The sequence below is a fragment of the Choloepus didactylus genome, chromosome 8 (assembly GCF_015220235.1).
Source record: "Choloepus didactylus isolate mChoDid1 chromosome 8, mChoDid1.pri, whole genome shotgun sequence".
Taxonomy (NCBI): domain Eukaryota; kingdom Metazoa; phylum Chordata; class Mammalia; order Pilosa; family Megalonychidae; genus Choloepus; species Choloepus didactylus.
In genome coordinates, this window is record NC_051314.1 from 61,734,183 (window position 1) to 61,761,230 (window position 27,048).

At 36.4% G+C, this 27,048-nt stretch overlaps 1 protein-coding gene across 1 annotated transcript; it reads right to left on the reverse strand.

Moving 5' to 3' along the window:
* On the reverse strand, positions 1-26,748 carry YEATS4 (YEATS domain containing 4). The gene is made up of 7 exons (XM_037847719.1): positions 26,477-26,748; positions 23,722-23,841; positions 14,188-14,254; positions 14,003-14,097; positions 9,931-10,023; positions 9,758-9,845; positions 1-1,286 (listed from the first exon to the last, which is right to left on the reverse strand). Exons 1-7 carry the CDS (start codon positions 26,525-26,527, stop codon positions 1,117-1,119), a joined length of 684 nt encoding a protein of 227 aa, XP_037703647.1. The 5' UTR covers positions 26,528-26,748; the 3' UTR covers positions 1-1,116.
* Between the last annotated feature and the right edge of the window lie 300 nt (positions 26,749-27,048).

The window sequence follows — 27,048 nt, forward strand, 5'->3', positions numbered from 1 at the left end:
AGCTGGCACAGATTCTCTCTTTCTTCCCTTTACCATAGGGCTTGTTTAAGCTGATTCTGCCTCCATTTTCCTTATTCCATGCTGTCTCTATGTGAAAGCTAAACTTATCCCTTTCTTACAACAGGCATGACTGTCACTCTTTAGCAGCTATGTAACTTATGTTAATATTACATGTTCTCCAAAACACTTTCCTACCTGTTATTGTTGCTAGTTTGCCAAAGATGGTTCAGCCAATATGCCCTTAAAGATGAAGTATTACTTAATGTTCGAACTTGACAAGCCTAAAAATAGAGGGTTCACCATGGGGAGGTCATCAGGAGAGGCTGAGGAGAAGGTAGAAAAATTACAGATGATAGGGCAAACTGATTTACAGCTGCTTCCTTTGTGTCTCTGGAATATTCATGAGGGATTAAATATTTTTCTATGTGAAAAATAAGCACACCGTGGTATGATTTTTGCCATCAAAAGCTTCTGTGTTGCACTTCTATTTTTTGTTTAATAAAGTTGTGGCAACATTAAAAAAAAAAAAAAAGAGCTTCTGTGTGCTACAATGAGTGCCAGTAAGAGATGTGTGTGGTCTTAGTGCTATGGAGATATATTAATTACAATGAGGGAGCTTCAGGAGGTCTTCAAAAAGGAAGCAACAAATCAAGAGTTGGAAACAGGATCTGTAAACCACATTTACTGAGCAATTACTGGGCATATCATGCACAAGAGTTAGAATGGGGGCAGGTAAGAACTTGAGGAAATTAACTATACACATTAATTCTAACTATGGGAGAAGTTCAAATTTGAAATTATGATGTTTTTTGAAAGGATAATAAGCTAAGTATTAATGCAATAAAATTTCTTTGAAAATTGTGCTTAACAAAGAATTACCCTAAAATGAGTTGGTAAAATGCCTATATACCATCCATTCTTATTATACACATAGATTTCACATTTAAGGTTTCTTGAATAGTACAAATATTCGACCCACAGCTGAGAAATCCATGGTCGACAACTATATATACAGTTCCTCTAAGAAACATAATACCATTTGCATTAAGCCCATTTAACCTTTAAAGTCCACCTTATTTTTGATTTAGCTTTCTACCAAGTTCTCTTCAGAACAGTTTATATCTCTTTTGTCTGATCATCTTCTTCAAGTTTCCTGATTTCATTTTTTAAACAATTTATAGTTTCACGACTTGCTTTTAATCTCTCTTTAAGCTCCGCAATTTCAAAGCTTGTTTTTTTCTTGGCAGCTTCTAATTTTTCTCTAGTTTTCACTTCAAGTTCTGCAACTACAGAAAACAAATACTTTATGAATTATGTCATTTTTTTCTCACATGTCTAATACATGTCATAGACTCATAAACATTACATTTCTTTGGAAAACATGTCCATGATGAAATGTATACAACTTGAGATATATAACATTAAACCCAGGAAAGTCTTGAATTCCCAAGGAGAGGATTTAAGAAGTTTTCTACAACCAAGAGTGAAATTCTGGACACTAATATTTTAACTCACAATTAAGACTTTACAATACCATTTCCTCATTTTTCTCCACATAGAATTTAATTTGAAAATAACAGGGCATAGATATCCAGAAGACATCCAGCTAATAGCTAACTTCTTAAATATATGTATAAGTGAAACTTACATAACCAAAATAATACTGTCAAAACAATATGTACACCCCTTTTCAAAAGAGATAACAATAACTGCCTGGGTTTGAATTCCAGCTCTTCCACTTATTAGCTATGAGATCTTGATTATTTAGCCTCTCTATGCTCATTTCTTCAATTGTACAACAGAGATTATAAAAGCAAATACTTCATAATATTATTTATTGAGAAGATTTTAAATGAATTAATGTATATAAAGTACTCAGGATAGTAATGTTTATAAAGTACTCAAAATGGAACATAGAAAGCTATATTAACTATTATGATGCTATCACAACAACATTAAATGGTATTTAAAACATTCCACCTGGCTGTATATCAAAATACTAAAAAATGTCATTACTGCAAAACAGAATACATTTACTTAAATATTCCATTAGGACAGTGGAGCATAATGATTTACAAAGAAAAAGGTCTACTTTCATCCTACATCTCCATCTTGTGGACATTTTCGGTAATTGCTGCTGATGACTATTAAAGAGCAGTTCAACTTTCGTTAATATAGGATGGTCACTAATTGTAAGCAGCATAGTTTGGTGAAAAAAAGATCAGTGTTGAAATCTGAAAAGACCTGCACTTAAATACACCTTTGGCTCCTTATCAGCTGAATGCTGAGGATTAAACAATGCATTTCCCAAAGAATTTATGGAGATAAACTATAGTAATATATGTAAAGCATACAGCACATGAAAAACATGCAATAATGAATACTTTCATCACTCATTGCTGGTGACCTGACTTTTGTGATATACTTAGTAACAGAGGTAAATCTAAAACCCTTTACAATTTCCTTGCTTTTATTTTAAAAATTGTTTTAGTTTTAAAAATAGGTAGTATATACACGTGATATAAAACTAAAAGGTAGAAGAGGGTAGACAGTGAAAAAATGTCTCCTCCCACCGGTCCCTATACCAATCAATTCTTCCTCCCCGAGATTATTGCTATCAGGTTTCTTTGATATACTTCCAGAAATAGTCTGTTCATATAAAAGCATAAACAGAAGTACAAATTTCCTTTTATTTCCCCTGACACAAATACCATACAAATTTTTCTGCATCTTACTGTTTCAATTGACATTCTATCTAGAAGTTCATTCTAGATCATAGAGCTGCCTCATTCAATGGCTACATAGGGTCTCAATGAACAGATATATGTAATATGTAATTCATTTAGTCTACTGATGTATATTCAAAGTCTTTGCAGTTTTTTCTATTACAAACAATACTATATTGTGTATGTTGTGCATAATTATTACAGTTACTAGTAGGATAATCAGTATACTTGTAGGATAACAGTATACTTGTGAGAAAACAGTATACTTGTAGGATAAATTTTTGTAAGTGGAATTGTTACATCAAAGGCTATATGTGTTTTTAATTTTGAAATAATACCAAGGGGCTTTCAGAAGGTCTACCAATTTATAATCCCACCAGCCCTTTTTTTCTGTTTCTATACCCCACTAATTTATTAATTATCATTACTATTCCTTACAAAAACAATCACTACTATTAAAAGCTAGATTATTAATGTTTAAGTTCACTGATAGAAATATCTTTATAAGCACTTAAGATTCTCCATAATGGGCAATTCTTATTCTAAAAATTACTTGAAATCTTTAGAGTCCAAGTTCTGAAGACTGCTTGGCTCTGTTAGTAACTGACCATGTGAAGTTGGGCAAGTTTCTTTAGCTTCCCGTGCCTCAATTTCCTTATCTCAAATATGATTACCTAATAGAGTTGTTGTAGGATTAAGAGTTTATACTTGTACAGATTTAAGAGTTCCTTGAAATAGTAAGCACTCAATAAATGTACCTGATAATTCTATTAGCAATTATTTAGTGTAATGACCTCAAATTGGTAGAAGTATACATATCTTTTTTAGGCCTTTCATTAATATTCCCAAATTTTTTCCCTAAAAGACTGAAGCAATTTATACACAAACAACACATGAGAATGCAAAGTTTACAACATCCTCCCCAGCACTGGGTTTACCCATTAAAAATCTTTTTGCTACTTTGATAGCAAAATTTTGGTCACTCATTATAGTTTTAACATTTTAAAAATTATTAGCAGTTGGAGGTTAAAATAAGGGAATGTATAAAACAGTGAATCTTGTGGTGGACAATGTCCATGATTAACCGTACAAATATTAGAAATATCTTTCATGAACTAGAACAAATGTATGATTCTATAGCTAGAAGTTAATAATAGATGGGTATATAGGGAAAAATATACCTAATTCAAACTATGTACTACAGTTAGTAGTATTTTAACATTCTTTCAATAGTAAAAAATGTACTATACCAATACTATGAGTCAATAATGGAGGAGGGTTGGTAAGGGTATGGGAGGATTTGAGTTTTCTTTTTTATTTCTTTTCTGGAGTAATGAAAAAGTTCTAAAAATTGAAAAAAAAAATTGTGGTAATGGATACACAGCTGTACACTGGTACCATGGGCAATTAATTGTGCACTTTGGATGACTGTATGATATCTGAACAATCTCAGTAAAACTGAATTTAATAAAACAAAATTATCAGCAAGACAAATCTTCTCCCATTTTATACTAGTTATCTCTTCTTCCATCTGTCTGTCCATGTCTTTTGCCCATTTATCTACTGAAGTTTTAAAAAAAATCTATTTTATCTGATTTAGGAGTTGTTTAAAAAGATATTAATCCTTTCTCATATGTTCTGCAAATTTTTCTTCTTTGCCCTTTTGAAATGCATAAATTAAATACTTTTTTATGAAGCCAAGTCTGTCTGTTAATGTGATTTTTTTTTAACATCTTAAATTTAGAAAGTCCTTCCTAACCAGGGTAGATAATTCGTTTCTCTTTTTAAAAAAATTGGCTGATTTTTAAAAAGTCATTTAATTAATTTCAATTATCTTTAATTAAACTGGAGTTTGTTTTGGTAAATGTTAAGAAGCAATGATCTACATTAAGTTTTCTTCCCCAAAGCTTACCAGTTGTTGCAACACCATTTATTGAATTATCTTTTTCTTCACTAATGATTTGATACAGTGTATAAGAAAATGAACTGAAGATAATATGAAAAGTGTATTTTACTGACAAAAATGTCTGCACATTATACTGCTCCATCCATGAGCTTTAGCACATTAAGGTAGTTATGCAAAAGCCTTTTTATAAAACACAGTATTTGTATCAACCTCATTATACATAAATGAATTAATGCTATTAGTTTGTTGAAAACACAAAAAATGTGGGCACCTGAATTTTAAAAAAGACATTTCCTCTAGGAATTGGGTATATTTTCATGATACGGGAGGAAGATTTATAAAGGAGAGAAAATGACCAATAACAAATTAAAATAGCATGTAAGTAGTGCTTTTTACTTTTTCAAAGTGATCACACACTTAGCTGCTTTATGTTCTTTGATAACAAAGTAGGCCAAGTAAATATTTTTACAAATGTGGAAATAGAAGTATAAAAATTTTAAAAGACTACCAAGTGGCAAAATTATTGTTAGTATCCAGATCTTTAACTCCTAGTCAATGGGCTTTTTTTGTGCAAATACAAACAAAACACAAATTGTGCTATAACCATTAATTGTTGAATAACAACTCTCTCTTCTCCACTTTATTGCTGTATTATCATTCCCTGACTCCTCCTTCTATTGGATCGCTGCTTTCAGCATACAAATACACTGGTTTATTTCCCTCTGAAAACAATACCCTTTGACCACAATCTCACTTCTGCTATTGCTTCAAGGACTACTGCTCCCCTTTACAGTGGAGCTCCAAGAGAGAGTTGTCCTCTGGAGTGCCTGTCTTCAATTTCTCTAATCTCATTCTCTCTTCATCCACATCAACTGATCTTCTGTTCTCATTATTCTTCTCAAACTGCTACTGTTAAAGTCATCAAAGACTTCCACCTTGCTTTATCCAATTTCTTGGCCCTCAGCTTACTTGACCTATCAGCAATATTTGACACAGCCTTTCTTCACTTGGCTTTCGGGACATTATATATTCCTGGTTTTTCTTCTTCAGTACTCACTCTTCTTTCCCAATTTCCTTTGCTAGTCATCTCTCTACCTCTAAATGTTGGAGTCCCTGGGGCTCAGTTTTGGATGTCTCTTCTATCTTCATTCAAGACCATTCTGTCTCACAATATATAATTCCATCTTTACACCATTAACTTCCAATGTATATCTTTAGCCTAGACCTCTCCTTGAATACTATATTTTGGGGTGCAATTCCCTTAACAACACCTCTGCTTAGATGTCTACAGACATCCCATATCTAGCATGTCCAAAATTGCACCAAAATTGCACCTAAACGTTAGGTCTTCCAAGGCTTTCCCAACTCTATAAAAACATATTCTTGGTTCCTCAGGCCCAATACCTTAACAGTCATCTTTAGCTCACCTCTCTCACATTCTATTATTCAAATCATTAGCAAATCTTATTTGTACCTATTTTAAAAACAGAACTGGAACCTGACCCATTCTCGCCACCTCCATTTCTACTACTCTGGTCCAAGCCACCATTCTATCATTTCTGGTTTACTGCAACAACCTTGTAACTATTCTCTCTGCTTCCACCTTTTCTGCTTTGCAGTCTATTCTTAACACAGCAGTTTGGGTAATCTAACTTCTCTGACCTCATCTTCTACTCCTCATTCCCTGGTTCACTCCACTCCAGCCACACTGGCCTCCCTGCATTTCCTGAGGTATGCCAAGCATGCTCCTCCCTCAGGAGTCTTGCTATCAGGTTTCTTTGATATATGGAACTTTCTTTCATCAGTCACATGGCTGACTCTTTTACTGCTTTCAGTCTTTGCTCAAATGTTACGATTTCAGGAAGTATTCCCTAACTATATTTAAAACTCCAATCATCTCCTCCCACCAAGGGCAATCCCTCTGCTACTATATTTTTTTCCATAGCACCCAATCACTACCTTATACTTTATTTAATCTATTTATTAATTATTGTCTTTCAACAACTAGAACATAAGCTCTGTGAAAGCAGGGCTTTTTGTCTGTTTTGAATACTACTCTACTCCCAGCATCTGTAACAATGCCTGGTATGTAACTGGCACTCAATATATATTATAAATGAATGAAGATTTATAACAATGACTGAATGAACAGGGACATAAATGTTAACACAGAGATAGGAAATCGGTTTCATCTTAAGTGCCAACTCTAAATGACTGGCAGCATGGAATGGTGAGTAGAGGATTATGAGTTCACACCCACTCAAAAGGAAAATGTACCATGATTACCAATATGGCAATCACCACCCCAGCATTAATCTGAAACTGTAGGTTAAATGACATGGGTGAAAATATGACATAAACTAGTTCACAGTGCACAAAAAATATTTTTGGCATACCTCATTTTATTGTGCTTTATAGACACTGCTTTTTTTTTTTTTTTTTAAATTGAAGGTTTGTGGCAGCCCTGCATTGATCAAGTCTGTTGGTGCCATTTTTTCAACAGCATGTGCTCATTTTGCATCTCTGTGTCACATTTTGGTAATTCTCACAATATTTCAAACTTTTTCATTATTATTATATTTGCTCTGGTGATCTGTGATCACTGATCTTTGATGTTCCTCTTGTAACTATTTTGAGGACACCACGAATCATGCCTATAAAAAGACAGTGACCTTAATCAATAAATATTGTGTGTGTTCTCACTGTTCCACCAACCCTTCCTGTCTCCCTCTCCTTGGGCCTCCCTATTCCCTGAGACACAACAATATTGAAATGAGGCCAATTAATAACCCTACAATAGCTTCTAACTGTTCCAGTGAAAGGAAGAGTCACATGTCTCTCACTTTAAATCAAAAGCTAAAAATGATTAAGCTTAGTGAGGAAGGCATGTTTAAAGCCAAGACAGGCTGAAAGCTAGGCCTCTTGCACCAAACATTTATCCAAGTTGTGAATGCAAAGGAAAAGTTTTTGAAGGAAATTAAAAGTGCTACTCCAGTGAACACACAAATGATAAGAAAGCGGAACAGCTTTATTCCTGATGTGGAGAATGTTTTAGTGGTCTGGAAAGGTCAAACCAGCCACAACATTCTCATAAGCCAAAGCTTAATCTAGAGCAAGACCCTAACACTCTTCAGTTCTATGAAGGTAAGGAAGCTGCAGAAAAAGTTTGAAAGTAGCAGAGGTTGGTTCTTGAAGTTTAAGGAAAGATGCCCTCTCCACAAAACCAAAGTGCAAGGTGAAGCAGCAAGTGCTGACGTAGAAGCTGCAGCAAGTTATCCAGAAGATCTAGCTGAGATAATTGATGAAGATGGCTATACAAAACAACAGATTTTCAATGTATACTAAAAAGCCTTATATTGGAAGATCCCATCTTGGATTTTATAGCTAGAGAGAAGTTAATGCCTGGCTTCAAAGCATCAAAGGACATGCTGACTATTGTTTAGGGGCTGATGCAGTTGGTGACTTTAAGTTGAAGCCAATGTTCATTTCCCACTCCGAAAAACTTGGGGCCTTAAGAATTATATCTACTCTGCCTGTACTTTATTAATGGAACAACAAAACCTGGATGACAGCACATCTATTTACAACATGGTTTACTGAATATTTTAAACCCACTGTTGAGACCTAATGCTCAGGAAAAAAGATTCCTTTCAAGATATTACTGTACATTGACAATGTACCTGGTCACACAAGAGCTCTGATGGAGAGGTACAAGATTAATGCTGTTTTCATGCCTGCTAATACAACATCCCTTCTGTAGTCCATGGATCCAGGAGTAATTTCAACTTTCAAGTCTTATTATTTCAGTAATACATTTTATAAGGCTATAGTTGCCATAGTGATTCTTCTGATGGATCTTGGGCAAAGGAAATTGAAACCTTCTGGAAAAGATTCACCATTCTAGATGTCATTACAAACATCAACCGATCATGAATTCATGATTCATGGGAGGAGGTCAAAATATCCACAATAACAGAAGTTTGGAAGACACTGATTCCAATTCTTATGGATGACTTTCAGGGGTTCAAGACTTCAGTGGAGAAAGTATAACAGCAGATGTGGTGGAAACAGCAAAAGAACTAGAATTAGAAATGGGGCCTGAAGATGTGACTAAATTGCTGTAATCTCATGATAAAACTTGAATGAATGAGGAGTTGCTTCTTATGGATTGGCAAAGAAAGTGGTTTCCTGAGATGCAATCTATTCCTGGTAAAGATGCTATGAATATTGTTGAAATGACAACAAAGGATTTAAAATATTACATAAACTTAATTGATAAAGCACAGTAAGGTTTGAGAGGAGTGACTCCAATTTTGAAAGAATTTCTATTGTGGGTAAAATGCTATCAAACAGCATTGCATGTTAAAGAGAAATCTTTCATGAAAGGAAGAGCCAACTGATGAGGCCAACTTCATTGCTGTCTTATTTTAAGAATTTGTCAGTCACCCCAAACTTCAGCAACCACCACTCTGATCAGTCAGCCACCATCAACATCGAGGCAAGACCCTCCACCAGCAAAAAGATTATAGCTCGGTGAAGGCTCAGATGATGGTTAGCATTTTTTAGCTATAAAGTATTTTAAAATTAAGGTCTGTACATTTTTTTTTTAGATAATGCTATTGCATACTTCATAGACTGCAGTATGGAGTAAACATAACTTTTATATGCACTGACTGGGAAACCGCAAAATTCATATGAATTGCTTTACTGCGGTGGTCTGGAACTGAACCGGCAATCTCTCTGAGGCATACCTGTAATTTCGTTCTTTGAGGTTCTACACACAAATTTTGTTAGGAAAAATTAGTAAACAGAAAATAACTGAGTGACAGGTTAAGCAAGACTAAGGAAAATCTACGCTTAAATGTAATTAGTAACAAAATACACAAATAAGTATTTCAGTGCCTATAAGAGCCTGTCTTGACCTTTTTGAAAATAGGCCTACTTTGGGAACAATTTAAATATCCTTCTTGCAAGGTTCTACAGTTAATATATATTTTGTTTTTTAACTCATAAAATTTACTCACATCATTAAAAAAAAAACGTAAAAACCAGTCTTCATACAATCCTTTCATCATTATAGAATACTTTCATTTTTCAAGATAAATTATGAATACATGGCACTTACATTCTGTTTCATGCTTATAGGCTCCTAATGTTAGCTGACGAGATGTTGTTAATAATTGTTGCATCATGGCTGTTGGATCTTGAAATATCTAATGGAATAGAATATGAATTCAATAACTTCAAAGGTCTCCAACTTAAAATGCTTTTAAAACTGTCATTATAAAATCCTCTTACCATTTCATCATAGAACTCTGAAACCACTGTTTTTTTCCCCAGCATTGCATTAGTGTCTGACTGAAACAGTTTTAATAAATGATACAGAGTTACCTGTGAAATAAAAAAAGATGTGATATCTGTGCAATAGTTTTCTTTATCATCATGAGATACCATCATTTCTGCAATTGAATTAGAGACGGGTTGGTAAACATACCACATTCGGGATCCTGTTTTAACTGCAACTCACTGTGACAAATCATCCAAACTCTGTGTACTTTTATTTTCTTATTAGATACCACTATCCATTCGCATCTACTTAACATGAATGTTGCGAAGAGAAAGAATAGGATGAGTAAAGATCTGTTCAAGTTTCTCTAAAGAGTGACTGTATATAAAAACAACATAAGATACAGCTATAGAAATTAAGCTGGAAAATCACTAAGATGAATTCCTTTACTTATACAAGTGATAATTAGATCAATTTTAACAGTTTTGTGGAGATTAAATCTGACAAATATGTGGTAAAAAAGATTTAATACTTTCAAAAGGAATGATCAATATAAAATACTCAGTGAGAGCAAGATAATCTCTTCAGTGATCTCTAAGATTATTACATAAGTGACATGTAATAAACAAAAAGTAGGTCAGCCAACAACTCACTTTGGCAAAAGCAACAAGTGTTCAAAATACTTAAAAACAGGTATAGTCACTAATGCAAAATGTTAAAAATGGGGGCGGGTATATAGGAATTGTATTTTCTGTGTGATCCTTCTGTAAACCTACAACTCTAATAATAAAAAAAAAAACAGGTGCAGTAGTAAGGCATCAAAGAAAGAGCTCTGTAGCACAATGTGTGATTACTTTAGGAAAACAAACAAATAAAAGCTAGTTGGCAAAACATGAGCGTTCAAGTGGAAGTTGTAGAAACCAACTGGAGGCCACAAAGAATTTTCCAAAACAGCTAAAATTATAAGGTAAGGCTCTTCTTCAAAACACTCACGAAATAGGGAGCAAAGGGACCCTGAAAAAAAAACAACATAAAAATCCTTGCAACTGAGTGAGAGATGAACAATTTGAACAAGCATTACTGACTCCCCCAGCTCAAGTTATAGAAATGCAGATTTCCATGGACAAGGCTCAACCAGAGGAAAGATCCTACTTAAAGGGTATCTTTCAGGTTCAGATGGTGTTTGCACAAAAGGGAGAAGGAAAATCCACAGAATTCCACCAAAATAACAATAAAAATACACAATCTGAAAATGAGAGCATATGCCATATTTAAAGCAGATAATCTGAGAAACTGCAGAATAGACAGAAAACAGATGAGACTACACTGATGGATAAATCATATAACAGAGAAACACCACAACCTGAAAACTCAGAGAAGAAAACTGCTCCAGAGGTGGAAGTCAGCACTCCCAGTGGAGCCCCAGAGAGGCTCCAAGCTCAGAGTTGGCAGGTATTAAAATCAAGAATGCTGAGGGGCAGCTGGGCCTGTTGAATGCCCCTTCTGCTTCCAGTCATACACAAGCCAGCATAAAAGGTCTCTATGGAACTGAGAACTTTATACCCAAACAATTAATCAAGCAGGAAAGCAAAATAAAGATATTTTAAGACAGGCAACAACTCAGAGTGTTTATTTCTTAGGCATCCATTTTGAAAAAATGTCTCCAGAAAGATGAAAAAAGAAACAAAGAAAGAAAAAGAAAAAGGATCATCTGCCACTGTTAGGAGCTGATAGACACTATCTAAAGTTGAGAAATCCAAAACTAGGGGGTAAATATGAGATGTATGGGGATAATTTCCAAAGGAACTGCTAAAATGTAGTTTTCCTGGAAGGGGCTGGGAATGGTGGAAAGGGAGACTTTCACTTTTAGTTTAATAATTTTTTTAAAAAAATCATGTGTTTGACTTTTAAAATTTAAATGATATTTTAAAATATTTAAAAACTTCCCTTCCCTAAAATTTATTATTCAAACTTCCAGTGACCTCCATGCAGATACAGGCAATTAAAATTTTCAAGACAGATATTGCTAAATTTGAATGGTGTTTGCAGATTCTTAGACCAGTGCAAATGCCTACACTTACCACAAAGATATTTCTAGGAATGAAAATCCAACTCTTATATTTTCATTTTCAAAACAAGCATTCCATTTACAATGGCTTATGACATAATAAGTTATAGCATAACAGAAGTAAATCACCAGTTGTCCATATCTTTCTTTTATATTATGTATTTAAATAAACCTTCATACGAATTATTTTCTGTAAGAGCTAAGTATAATAGTGTCTTATTAAAAGAATGCTTTTTAGGGAACAGAATTCAGCTCTATATTGTTCTATAAGGGAACCTGTTAAATAGATTAATCATTGTCAAAATGCAACAGACAATATTACTTGACCTCCCCAATAATGGACTATGAGAACTTTCTCATAATGATTCACAAGATATAATGATTTCCTTCAGAGATGTATTTTTTTCTGGGGGCAAGAGGGGAGTGACAGATGGGGACATGACACAGAGATATAAAGTAGCACATTCTCAAAATAAAAATGAATCCAAAGAAATCTTACAAAGTTAGAAAGAGCTTCTGCTCTAATAATATTATCAGCTTCTTTCTTTTTCCTTCTCAACATCTGCCAAATCCTGTGTTCTATTCTTCCTAATAGACTATTTTCATTAAAGACAGTGTCTCATCTTTGTTTCCTTCATAATCCCTTGAGAAGTATCTTGCAAATAGTGGATTTTAATAATTTCTTGCCAAACAGAATATAATGTCTGTGAAGAGTATTCCAAGAGGGCAACAAGAATGGTAGGTGATCTGGAAACCTCATCACATGAAAAATATTTAAATGAGATGGATGTTTATTCAGAAGAAAACAAAACTAATGTATGAACAGTTATCAGTAAAAAGTTCAAAGAAACTCAAGAAAAAGTAGACCTTTCTTAAAACCAGAACTACCCCAAACCTGAATAGGATGTTTTACTTAATCATAGAACTAAGTATCTGCCACATTGGAGATATTCAAGCCCAAACAAGAAGCTCATTTGAGGGACAGCATAAAGGAATTCCTACATAGGATGAGTGTGTGGCCTACATCAGTGGATCTGTATTTTTTAAAAGAACCTCAAGCATTTCTGATGTAGCCTAGTTTGGAACTGTTTCTTTGAGCTACTGATTCAGGTAATATTCAACTCATATCCTTTAAAAGCATATATGTAAAGTTTAAAAAATCTAGTAAGATTAATAAAGTATGAACATTGGTGAAGCAATGAGTGATTCTAACAGGACAGAAAATTGATGAGGATGAATGTTAAAGCCCTGTAACCCAGCCATACACACATGGAATGAGAGAGCCATAACTGAGCTGCGACCCTAAATATTAAAAAAAAGGTTTCAAAGTTTTAGTCAAAAGAAAGAATATGGAAAGAATGAGATCTAAATGCAAGTACCTGGGTTCAAAAACTAGCTCTGCCAAAATTAACTGAGTGTTGTTGAGCATGTGACTTGACCTCTGAGCCTCAGTATCCTCAGCTATAAAATAAGAATGTCACCAACCTCACAAAGTTGCTGAGGGAATCAAAGAGAAAACTTTGGAGATTCTTAACATTCTCAAGCAACAATATGATAAGAAGAGATCAAAACATAAAAAGTATGTAGCTATAAAAAAGAATTCATGAATAGGATGTGAAGTAAAGCTGCTAGTACTGACAGCAGCCTGAAAAAGCAAAACGATGTTCTAAGGCTTTTTACTATTAAAAACTGGATACTCTCATTCCAGACAGCATATGGAGTCAACTTATTTATTAATAACAACCAAATTAGACTAATGAATTAAAAAAATTATCCCCCTGCAGTAATCAAGTGATTTCCATAGTTTCTCTCCAATAATGCTCATATCATATCCCTTCTTTCTATGGTTAGGGAAAAAAAGGGGAGTTTGGAAGGTACACACGATGTAATAAGCTTACATAAAGTGCAGCTGAATGAAAATGTCAACATTTTAATTAGCTGTTAACTAAATGGTCTTACATTTCCACAATTACTAAAAATTCTATTTTATATTTGCAAAGGTTAATATTACTCACAGGTCTTTCATTAGGGTCAATGAAAAATATTTTGATGATTATTTCGAATTCACCCCATCCTGTTTCAGTAATTTCGTATGGAGGCTTAGTAACAACTGAAGAGGAAAATAAAAAAATAAAACCATTGTAAATTATTCCTAACTTTTAAAATTTGTATATTATGAATCAAAAAAATGGTACTATACCTCTTAAAGGATTGCCATAGCTTTCATGTAATTTAAACTGGATTTTCTTCACATATGCTGACATATCCTAAAATATAATTAGAGGAATTAATTAGTTCTGCCATTTACATATAAAATTAGGAGAAAACTACATTCTGCATATATACCTAGTTTTATAAGACACATTTCCCCTAGAATTTTATGGGATCCAATTTTCTAAATATCAGACATCATACCTGGTGTTTTAGTTTGCTAAAACTGCCAAAATGAAGATACTATAAAATGGGTTGGCCTTCACAATGGGAATTTATTAGTTTACAAGCTTACAGTTCTTTACAGGCTGTAAAAACGTCCAAATCAAGGTACCATCAAGGCAATGCTTTCTCCCCAAAGACCATCTGTTAAGAGATCCTGGACTCCTGTCACATGCAAGGCACGTGGCAGCAGCTGCTGGCCTCTTCCTTCTCTTCTGGGTTTGGATTCTGTGACTTTCTCTCTGTGTCTTTCTCTGAATTCCATCCTCTTATAAAGGACTCCAGTAAGGGGATTAAAACCCACGCTTAATGAGGTGGTTCACATCTTAAGATCCTACTCACCAAAAGATCTTACTTACAATGGGTCCACACCCGCAGGAATGGATTAGTTTTTAAGAAGATGATTTTCGGGGGCCCATAAAGCCTCCAAACCATCAGACCTGGGAAGTTGTTTTTTTTTTTTTTAAACAAAGGAAGCCTATGCTGAATTCTCTCATAAATTTTAATATATAAGAATAGGAGGGCGGGGCAAGATGGCGGACTGGTGAGCTGTATGTTTTAGTTACTCCTCCAGGAAAGTAGGTAGAAAGCCAGGAACTGCGTGGACTGGACACCACAGAGCAATCTGACTTTGGGCATACTTCATACAACACTCATGAAAACGTGGAACTGCTGAGATCAGCGAAATCTGTAAGTTTTTGCGGCCAGGGGACCCGCGCCCCTCCCTGCCAGGCTCAGTCGCGTGGGAGGAGGGGCTGTCAGCTCCGGGAAGGAGAAGGGAGAACTGCAGTGGCAGCCCTTATCAGAAACTCATTCTACTGATCCAAACTCCAACCATAGATAGACTGAGACCAGACACCAGAGAATCTGAGAGCAGCCAGCCCAGCAGAGAGGAGGCAGACATAGAAAAAAACAGCACAAAAAACTCCAAAATAAAAGCGGAGGATTTTTGGAGTTCTGGTGAACATAGAAAGGGGAAGGGCAGAGCTCAGGCCCTGAGGCTCATATGCAAATCCTGAAGAAAAGCTGATCTCTCTGCCCTGTGGAACTTTCCTTAATGACCCTAATTGCTTTGTCTCTTAGCATTTCAATAACCCATTAGATCTGTGAGGAGGGCCTTTTTTTTTTTTTTAATCCTTTTTTTCTTTTTGTAAAACAATTACTCTAAGAAGCCCAATACAGAAAGCTTCAAAGACTTGCAATTTGGGCAGGTCAAGACAAGAGCAGAACTAAGAGAGCTCTGAGACAAAAGGCAATAATCCAGTGGCTGAGAAATTTCACTAAACACCACAACTTCCCAAGAAAAGGGGGGTGTCCGCTCACAGCCATCATCCTGGTGGACAGGAAACACTCCTGCCCATCGCCAGCCCCACAGCCCAGAGCTGCCGCACACAACCCAGTGTGATGGAAGTGCTTCAAATAACAGGCACACACCACAAAACTGGGCGTGGACATTAGCCTTCCCTGCAACCTCAGCTGATTGTCCCAGAGTTAGGAGGTGGAGCAGTGTGAATTAACAAAGCCCTATTCAGCCATCATTTCAGCATACTGGGAGCCTCCCTACATAGCCCAGCAGCCCAGAACCGCCCTGGGGGGATGGCACTCACCTGTGACATAGCACAGTCATCCCTCAACAGAGGACCAGGGGGTGCACGGCCTGGAAGAGGGACCCACTTACAAGTCTCAGGAGCCATACACCAATACCAAGGACTTGTGGGTCAGTGGCAGAGACAAACTGTGGCAGGACTGAACTGAAGGATTAGACTATTGCAGCAGCTTTAAAACTCCAGGATCACCAGGGAGATTTGATTGTTAGAGCCACCCCCACTCCGACTGCCCAGAAACACGCCCCATATACAAGGCGGGCAACACCAACTACACACGCAAGCTTGGTACACCAATTGGACCCCACAAGACTCACTCCCCCACTCACCACAAAGGCAAAGCAGGGGAGAACTGGCTTGTGGAGAACAGGTGGCTCATGGACGCCACCTGCTGGTTAGTTAGAGAAAGTGTACTCCATGAAGCTGTAGATCTGATAAATTAGAGATAAGGACTTCAATTGGTCTACACATCCTAAAAGAACCCTATCAAGTTCAGCAAATGCCAAGAGGCAAAAAACAACAGAAAATTATAAAGCATATGAAAAAACCAGACCATATGGATAACCCAAGCCCAAGCACCCAAATCAAAAGATCAGAAGAGACACAGCACCTGGAGCAGCTACTCAAAGAACTAAAGATGAACAATGAGACCATAGTACAGAATACAAAGGATATCAAGAAGACCTTAGAAGAGCATAAAGACATTGCAAGACTAAATAAAAAAATAGATGATCTTATGGAAATTAAAGAAACTGTTGACCAAATTAAAAAGATTCTGGACACTCATAGTACAAGACTAGAGGAAGTTGAACAACGAATCAGTGACCTGGAAGATGACAGAATGGAAAATGAAAGCATAAAAGAAAGAATGGGGAAAAAAATTGAAAAAATCGTAACAGACCTCAGGGATATGATAGATAATATAAAACGTCAGAATATAAGACTCATTGGTGTCCCAGAAGGGGAAGAAAAGGGTAAAGGTCTAGGAAGAGTATTCAAAGAAATTGTTGGGGAAAACTTCCCAAATCTTCTAAACAACATAAATACACAAATCATAAATGCTCAGCGAACTCCAAATAGAATAAATCCAAATAAACCCACTCCGAGACATATTCTGATCACACTGTCAAACACGGAAGAGAAGGAGCAAGTTTTGAAAGCAGCAAGAGAAAAGCAATTCACCACATACAAAGGAAACAGCATAAGACTAAGTAGTGACGACTCAGCAGCCACCATGGAGGCGAGAAGGCAGTGGCACGATATATTTAAAATTCTGAGTGAGAAAAATTTCCAGCCAAGAATACTTTATCCAGCAAAGCTCTCCTTCAAATTTGAGGGAGAGCTTAAATTTTTCACAGACAAACAAATGCTGAGAGAATTTGCTAACAAGAGACCTGCCCTACTGGAGATACACAAGGGAGCCCTACAGACAGAGAAACAAAGAAAGGACAGAGAGACTTGGAGAAAGGTTCAGTACTGAAGAGATTCGGTATGGGTACAATAAAGGATATTAATAGAGAGAGGGGAAAAATACATATGACAAACATAAACCAAAGGATAAGATGGCTGATTCAAGAAATGTCTTCATGGTTATAACATTGAATGTAAATGGATTAAACTCCCCAATTAAAAGATATAGATTCGCAGAATGGATCAAAAAAAATGAACCATCAATATGTTGCATACAAGAGACTCATCTTAGACACAGGGACACAAAGAAATTGAAACTGAAAGGATCGAAAAAAATATTTCATGCAAGCTACAGCCAAAAGAATGCAGGTGTAGCAATATTAATCTCAGATAAAATAGACTTTAAATGCAGGGATGTTTTGAGAGACAAAGAAGGCCACTACATACTAATAAAAGGGGCAATTCAACAAGAAGAAATAACAATCGTAAATGTCTATGCACCCAATCAAGGTGCCACAAAATACATGAGAGAAACACTGGCAAAACTAAAGGAAGCAATGGATGTTTCCACAATAATTGTGGGAGACTTCAACACATCACTCTCTCCTATAGATAGATCAATCAGACAGAAGACCAATAAGGAAATTGAAAACCTAAACAATCTGATAAATGAATTAGATTTAACAGACATATACAGAACATTACATCCCAAATCACCAGGATACACATACTTTTCGAGTGCTTATGGAACTTTCTCCAGAATAGATCATATGCTGGGACATAAAACAAGCCTCAGTAAATTTAAAAAGATTGAAATTATTCAAAGCACATTTTCTGACCACAATGGAATACAATTAGAAGTCAATAACCATCAGAGACTTAGAAAATTCACAAATACCTGGAGGTTAAACAACACACTCCTAAACAATCAGTGGGTTAAAGAAGAAATAGCAAGAGAAATTGCTAAATATATAGAGACGAATGAAAATGAGAACACAACATACCAAAACCTATGGGATGCAGCAAAAGCAGTGCTGAGGGGGAAAATTATAGCACTAAACGCATATATTAAAAAGGAAGAAAGAACCAAAATCGAAGAACTAATGGATCAACTGAAGAAGCTAGAAAATGAACAGCAAACCAATCCTAAACCAAGTAGAAGAAAAGAAATAACAAGGATTAAAGCAGAAATAAATGACATAGAGAACAAAAAAACAATAGAGAGGATAAATATCACCAAAACTTGGTTCTTTGAGAAGATCAACAAGATTGACAAGCCCCTAGCTAGAATGACAAAATCAAAAAGAGAGAAGACCCATATAAAGAAAATAATGAATGAAAAAGGTGACATAACTGCAGATCCTGAAGAAATTAAAAAAATTATAAGAGGATACTATGAACAACTGTATGGCAACAAACTGGATAATGGAGAGGAAATGGACGATTTCCTGGAAACATATGAACAACCTAGACTGACCAGAGAAGAAATAGAAGACCTCAACCAACCCATCACAAGCAAAGAGATCTAATCAGTCATCAAAAATCTTCCCACAAATAAATGCCCAGGGCCAGATGGCTTCACAGGGGAATTCTACCAAACTTTCCAGAAAGAACTGACACCAGTCTTACTCAAACTCTTTCAAAACACTGAAGAAAATGGAACACTACCTAACTCATTTTATGAAGCTAACATCAATCTAATACCAAAACCAGGCAAAGACGCTACAAAAAAGGAAAACTACCAGCCAATCTCCCTAATGAATATAGATGCAAAAATCCTCAACAAAATACTTGAAAATCGAATCCAAAGACACATTAAAAAAATCATACACCATGACCAAGTGGGGTTCATTCCAGGCATGCAAGGATGGTTCAACAGAAGAAAATCAATCAACGTATTACAACACATTAAAAATTCAAAAGGGAAAAATCAAATGATCATCTCAATAGATGCTGAAAAAGCATTTGACAAAATCCAACATCCCTTTTTGATAAAAACACTTCAAAGGTAGGAATTGAAGGAAACTTCCTCAATATGATAAAGAGCATATATGAAAAACCCACAGCCAGCATAGTACTCAATGGTGAGAGACTGAAAGCCTTCCCTCTAAGATCAGGAACAAGACAAGGATGCCCGCTGTCACCACTGTTATTCAACATTGTGCTGGAAGTGCTAGCCAGGGCAATCCGACAAGACAAAGAAATAAAAGGCATCCAAATTGGAAAAGAAGAAGTAAAACTGTCATTGTTTGCAGATGATATGATCTTATATCTGGAATACCCTGAGAAATCGACGATACAGCTACTAGAGCTAATAAATTTAGCAAAGTAGCGGGATACAAGATTAATGCACATAAGTCAGTAATGTTTCTATATGCTAGAAATGAACAAACTGAAGAGATACTCAAGAAAAAGATACCATTTTCAATAGCAGCTAAAAAAATCAAGTACCTAGGAATAAACTTAACCAAAGATGTAAAAGACCTATACAAAGAAAACTACGTAACTCTACTAAAAGAAATAGAAGGGGACCTTAAAAGATGGAAAAATATTCCATGTTCATGGATAGGAAGGCTAAATGTCATTAAGATGTCAATTCTACCCAAACTCATCTACAGATTCAATGCAATCCCAATCAAAATTCCAACAACCTACTTTGCAGACTTGGAAAAGCTGGTTATCAAATTTATTTGGAAAGGGAAGATGCCTCGAATTGCTAAAGACACTCTAAAAAAGAAAAACGAAGTGGGAGGACTTACACTCCCTGACTTTGAAGCTTATTATAAAGCCACAGTTGTCAAAACAGCATGGTACTGGCACAAAGATAGACATATATATCAATGGAATCGAATTGAGAATTCAGAGATAGACCCCCAGATCTATGGCCGACTGATCTTTGATAAGGCTCCCAAAGTCACTGAACTGAGTCATAATGGTCTTTTCAACAAATGGGGCTGGGAGAGTTGGATGTCCATATCCAAAAGAATAAAGAGGACCCCTACCTCACACCCTACACAAAAATTAACTCAAAACGGACGAAAGATCTCAATATAAAAAAAAGTAGCATAAAACTCCTAGAAGATAATGTAGGAAAACATCTTCAAGACCTTGTATTAGGCAGCCACTTCCTAGACCTTACACCCAAAGCACAAGCAACAAAAGAAAAAATAGATAAATGGGAACTCCTCAAGCTTAGAAGTTTCTGCACCTCAAAGGAATTTCTCAAAAAGGTGAAGAGGCAGCCAACTCAATGGGAAAAAATTTTTGGAAACCATGTATCTGACAAAAGACTGATATCTTGCATATATAAAGAAATCCTACAACTCAATGACAATAGTACAGACAGCCCAATTATAAAATGGGCAAAAGATATGAAAAGACAGTTCTCTGAAGAGGAAATACAAATGGCCAAGAAACACATGAAAAAATGTTCAGCTTCACTAGCTATTAGAGAGATGCAAATTAAGACCACAATGAGATACCATCTAACACCTATTAGAGTGGCTGCCATTAAACAAACAGGAAACTACAAATGCTGGAGGGGATGTGGAGAAACTGGAACTCTTATTCATTGTTGGTGGGACTGTATAATGGTTCAGCCACTCTGGAAGTCAGTCTGGCAGTTCCTTAGAAAACTAGATATAGAGTTACCATTCGATCCAGCGATTGCACTTCTTGGTATATACCCGGAAGATTGGAAAGCAGTGACACAAACTGATATCTGCACGCCAATATTCATAGCAGCATTATTCACAATTGCCAAGAGATGGAAACAACCCAAATGTCCTTCAACAGATGAGTGGATAAATAAAATGTGGTATATATACACACGATGGAATACTACATGGCAGTAAGAAGGAACGACCTCGTGAAACATATGACAACATGGATGAACCTTGAAGACATAATGCTGAGCGAAATAAGCCAGGCACAGAAAAAGAAATATTACATGCTACCACTAATGTGAACTTTGAAAAATGTAAAACGAATGGTTTATAATGTCGAATGTAGGGGAACTAGCAATAGAGAGCAATTAAGGAAGGGGGAACAGTAATCCAAGAAGAACAGATATGCTATTTAACGTTCTGGGGATGCCCAGGAATGACTATGGTCTGTTAATTTCTGATGGATATAGTAGGAGCAAGTTCACAGAAATGTTGCTATATTATGTAACTTCCTTGGGGTAAAGTAGGAACAGGTGGGAAGTAAAGCAGTTATCTTAGGTTAGTTGTCTTTTTCTTACTCCCTTGTTATGGTCTCTTTGAAATGTTCTTTTATTGTATGTTTGTTTTCTTTTTAACTTTTTTTTTCATATAGTTGATTTAAAAAAGAAGGGAAAGTTAAAAAAAAAAAAAAAAGAAAAACAAGGAAAAAAAAAAAGATGTAGTGCCCCCTTGAGGAGCCTGTGGAGAATGCAGGGGTATTCGCCTACCCCACCTCCATGGTTGCTAACATGACCACAGACATAGGGGACTGGTGGTTTGATGGGTTGAGACCTCTATCATAAGTTTTACCCTTGGGAAGACGGTTGCTGCAAAGGAGAGGCTAGGCCTCCCTATATTTGTGCCTAAGAGTCTCCTCCTGAATGCCTCTTTGTTGCTCAGATGTGGCCCTCTCTCTCTGGCTAAGCCAACTTGAAAGGTGAAATCACTGCCCTCCCCCCTACGTGGGATAAGACACCCAGGAGAGTGAATCTCCCTGGCAACGTGGAATATGACTCCCGGGGAGGAATGTAGACCCGGCATCGTGGGACGGAGAACATCTTCTTGACCAAAAGGGGGATGTGAAAGGAAATGAAATAAGCTTCAGTGGCAGAGAGATTCCACAACGAGCCGAGAGGTCACTCTGGTGGGCACTCTTACGCACAATATAGACAACCCTTTTTAGGTTCTAAAGAATTGGGGTAGCTGGTGGTGGATACCTGAAACTATCAAACTAAAACCCAGAACCCATGAATCTCGAAGACAGTTGTATAAAAATGTAGCTTATGAGGGGTGACAATGGGATTGGGAAAGCCATAAGGACCACACTCCACTTTCTCTAGTTTATGGATGGATGTGTAGAAAAATAGGGGAAGGAAACAAACAGACAAAGGTACCCAGTGTTCTTTTTTACTTCAATTGCTCTTTTTCACTCTAATTATTATTCTTGTTATTTTTGTGTGTGTGCTAATGAAGGTGTCAGGGATTGATTTAGGTGATGAATGTACAACTATGTAATGGTACTGTAAACAATCGAAAGTACAATTTGTTTTGTATGACTGCGTGGTATGTGAATATATCTCAATAAAATGATGATTAAAAAAAAAAAATGAAGGGTAAAGGTAGACAAGGTGAACAAGGCACAAATGATATGTTTCTTCTACATCTTAGACATCATTCCAGAAATATTTTATGCACATGGTGGAAATATTCTTTTCTCACCATTTTTACATAAACATTAGCAAATAATATACTCTATTCTGCTTTTTAAATGTAGAAATATATTTTGGAGGTCTTTCATATATGTGCATAAAAAATATCCTTGCTTTCTGATAGCTGCATACTGGTACATTATAACAATGTTCTATAATTATTAACCACTCCTCTACCGATGGATTATTAGGGTATTTCCAATCTTTTGCTGTTATCAACAAGGTGGCAAAGAATATCATTGTACATATTTTTAGTGCAAGGATATATGTAGATCAATTCCTATATGGGAACTGCTGAAACAAAGGGTGTGAGATGCAAATATTTTCTCCTAGTTTACCTTTTATATTTTACTTGTTTATAGTGGTTTTCATTTTTATGTAGTTGAATTTACCTTTCCTTTTATGACTTCTAACTTTTTTGTCAAAAAGGCATTTTTTTACTCAGAATTTTAAAAATTCTTAGTTTCTTCTAGTCCTTTTTTGGGTTTATTTCTTTCATTTAAATATTTGATCATTTGGTACATGGTTTAACTTTCTCCTAAAAGGCTTCCCAGTTGTCCTAACACTTAAATAGCTTTTTAATGACATGATCACATATTAACAGTAAGTAGGACAACTAAGATACAAGAGAGAGTCTGCTTCCAAAACACACACACATAACATGCACACACAGACTTATATGCACAGCCTGGAAGGGGAAAATTATTTAGTGACAATTAGATTTTAAAACGTTCTTTCAAACACCTTTTTTCTTTTATAAAATTTCTACAACAGACCAATTTTATAATGAGAACAAGACTATAAAAGAATATTAACAATTTCTCTTCAAGCAGAACAAACTAGTTTTAAAAAGGTATAAAAAGTAAGTGCTTACCTCATTTCTATATGGTTTTACATACACTGTCCACTGATGGGTGTGTCCATCTTCTTCTCTTTTCTTTCCAAAATATCTAGCAACATTACCATAAACTATTGGTTTCACAATAGTAACCCCCTAAAAGAAAAATAATTTAAAAACCAGTAAACATTGTACCATTACCTAAATAAACAGAATAAGAACTCTGAAAGCTTGTTTTAAGGAATGGATTACCATCACCATCTAACAATCTAGAGTTTGGTTATAATATCATGGATTTTTCTCAGCAAATCAATTTCAGACATTAATCCTCATTTGTATTAGCACAACAAACGAAATACCAGGTTAACTAAAATTTCCCATTTTGAAAATGCCTAGTTAAATTACCATAAAGCACTTTGAGGATTTTGTAAAAAGAAACACAAAAGGTATTTTACCTGTAAACTTTAAAGCTAGGTTCCAGAATAAAAATTGTCAACTTTGACTATCATCACCTGATGGTTATGTCAGTAGTTTGTAGACATTTTAGTCAATCATTGCCTTACTAATCAGCCTGTGGAGTGCTTTCCAACACATGGTACAAATTTAGGTAGAATATCTGTAAACATTTTTCATTTTTAATGTTTATTTTAATCAGTATTAGAAAACACATCATCATAAATAGCAAATGAAACCCACAATTTCAAAAATATTAGTGCTTAGGAAGTGGCTTTTAAAATCAAATTGATTTAAATAAAAATGTCAAAATAAATATTACAGTTGGACTCAGATATGGCAAAAATGATAAAGTGGCATTTGAGTGACTGAAGTTTGGTAAACACTAGCCTATAGCATGTATGCTACATTAATGCTCATTTCTGAAATGTACATGCATGTTCCTTCCTCATCACATCTGACAAGTGTAAAGGCAGTGAGTTTTGACAGATTACGACAGAAATGAAAAGGAGAGAGAAAAAAATTTCAAGTGAGGAGAAAATACTGAATGTTGCACATGAATCTGGGACCATTCAGAGCAAGTCATACCACGCGTGAAAGGTGCTGTGCCAATGTAATCAACAACTAATAAGAAATGAAGAAAAGCAGTAACCAAAATGGAAACAATTTTAATTGTGGCTGGATAATTAACAACTAAATTCAATTCCTATAAGCCTAAAGTTAGTGCGGAAGAAGAAAAGGAGCTTGTACAAGAACTTAATCACAGTTTCTGCTATCTATGGGTTGCTATTGTACAATCACCCTGTGGGCTTCAGGTTCGAAGCCTGACAAGACTGACTTATAGAAAGTGATGATATGGTGAGTGCATAACAGATTCGATAGCTGCTATGGTGTTGCTAGGAACGTGCAGAATTTGTCAATGATGAAAAGAGGGCAAACCTGCCTACAGATTTTAAACCTGGATAAAATGAAATTCACCTCATCTGGAAAAAGATGCCTGAAAGAGCACAGAAACAGCAAACAGAGAAATAAATCCCTAGTTTTAAAGCTTTCTACAAGTACTCACACCTACTTTTGGGTGGAAAAACATTTGTGGATTGTAGGCTTAAACTCAAGTCACTTTGGACTTAAACTTACAAACTTCTAGAACCTAACATGATTATAGGTAGAGAAAGTTCTGTAACTTTTTCCCCAAAATCTAATGTTTTCGACTTTGTTCTGTAAAGTTTCCTCTCAATCCAAAACACTGCCCAAAAGTTTAGGCAAGAACTAAGGATTTTTTTTTACTAAGAAATTTTACCTGGCCTCTCCTTCCCCTTCCACGAAATTTCAGTATTTGAAATTTTCAAAGAATTCCCAGTTTATATGTGATATTAAAACAGTGTATGATTACTATATACATCATTTAATTTAACATATGTAAAAATATGACATGGATAAGGACTATTAAACACGAATTAGCTGCTAAATGGTGCAACAGTGGGTAATTTCATTTTAAGAAATACTTTCTTTTCTGCAATAAATACAAACCTAAAGGTGTAAAAATAGCTTATTATCAGAAGCTATCCTGCCTTAAACAGCTAATCTGCCAGAGGATGTGGGAAAGTAGGACGGAAGTAAGTGTTACAGTGTCAAACATTATGTTAGGGTCTATGATAATTTTCATTAGAAACAACAGAAACTCAACATTTACCGAATGTTTCCTAAGTGCCAGGCACAGCGTTAGGTTCTTTACATGCCTTGATTAATATCCTGGCCGGAGGCTTGAAGCTTTGTGAACACCAAAAACCCGGGCAAGTTTCTTAATTTTTATACCCCTTCGGTTATCGCACTTAGTAAATACCGCGGGTAATACTGACTGTGTAAGGTTGTTGGGAGAATTAAATACTAGAATTTAGGTAAACGGTTGGCCACTGGATTTGGCACATAGTAAGCGTTCTCGAATATTTGCTACAGGTATTATTACCCTCACAATCCTACCAGGTAGTGGCATCCCCCAGTTTACTGATAACCTGGGCGGGCAGAGGATGAGCACCAAGCTAGCACTCCCCAGCTCTGGGAGCTTATTTCCTCTACAACAATGTCCAGCTCTCCCAAAACCATTACTGATAGCCTTCCTTTCCTGGCGGGTAATGGAGTGTGGGTGGGGAGGTAACGCGGCCCAATGAAACACTGACTTTTTGCTCAACGGCTTTGACTCGCCTTCCGCCTTTAAATTGCGTCAAACCGGAAGAAGGAAGGCGAGAAAGGTAAATAACCCGGCTCTCCGCGCGCCACGTAAAAAGCGGCCGGGGCGTGAGAGCCTCACCCGCAAGGGAGGTGTGTGCCGGGCACTGACCTTCACTCTCCCGCCGGAGTCAGGCCCAAATTCGGCCATTCTCTTGAACATATTGTCCCAAGGAAGAAACCGCTGCCGCCAGGGAAAGAGATCGCGGCCGGCGGGATCGCCGCTCCCCTCACAGGCCCCGCACCACGCACGCGGGCCCAAAGAGTTTGTGGCCAACGGAAAGCGAGTCACCAGAACCAAACCGCCAGCTGCTCGCGGAGAGCGAAGTCGCCAAAACCCATTCAGACGCGCGCGGCTGGAGAGCGGAACGGGAGGCGACGGCGCCGCCGTGCGCAGGCGCGATGAGCTCTCGCACGCTGCGCACGCACTCGGGGTCTTTTTTCACGCAGAGCGGATTGCTTTGCGGTGGGGGACAGGACCCTGTGGTTGTTCAGTCGCGGTTTTCCGCTCTTGGACGGCTTAGAAATTGGTGAGAAATTGTCTTTTTTAGAAAATTCCTTGCCATTGCTAAAGTGTTTGTATTCTGAAGTCAAATTCGTGAAATCTACTCGCTCACCCCAAACCCCACCCACAATTTTTATTTGTGTCCATCCAGATCTCCACTTTTGACCCATCTAATTTCT

Excerpts from the sequence above, each read along its gene's own strand:
- YEATS4 (XM_037847719.1), bottom strand. The coding sequence starts at position 26,527 with ATGTTCAAGAGAATGGCCGAATTTGGGCCTGACTCCGGCGGGAGAGTG. Across the intron at positions 10,024-14,002 it reads TTGACCCTAATGAAAGACCT|GTAACTCTGTATCATTTATT; the intron begins GTGAGTAATATT and ends TTTATTTCACAG. Across the intron at positions 9,846-9,930 it reads CAGAGTTCTATGATGAAATG|ATATTTCAAGATCCAACAGC; the intron begins GTAAGAGGATTT and ends CTATTCCATTAG.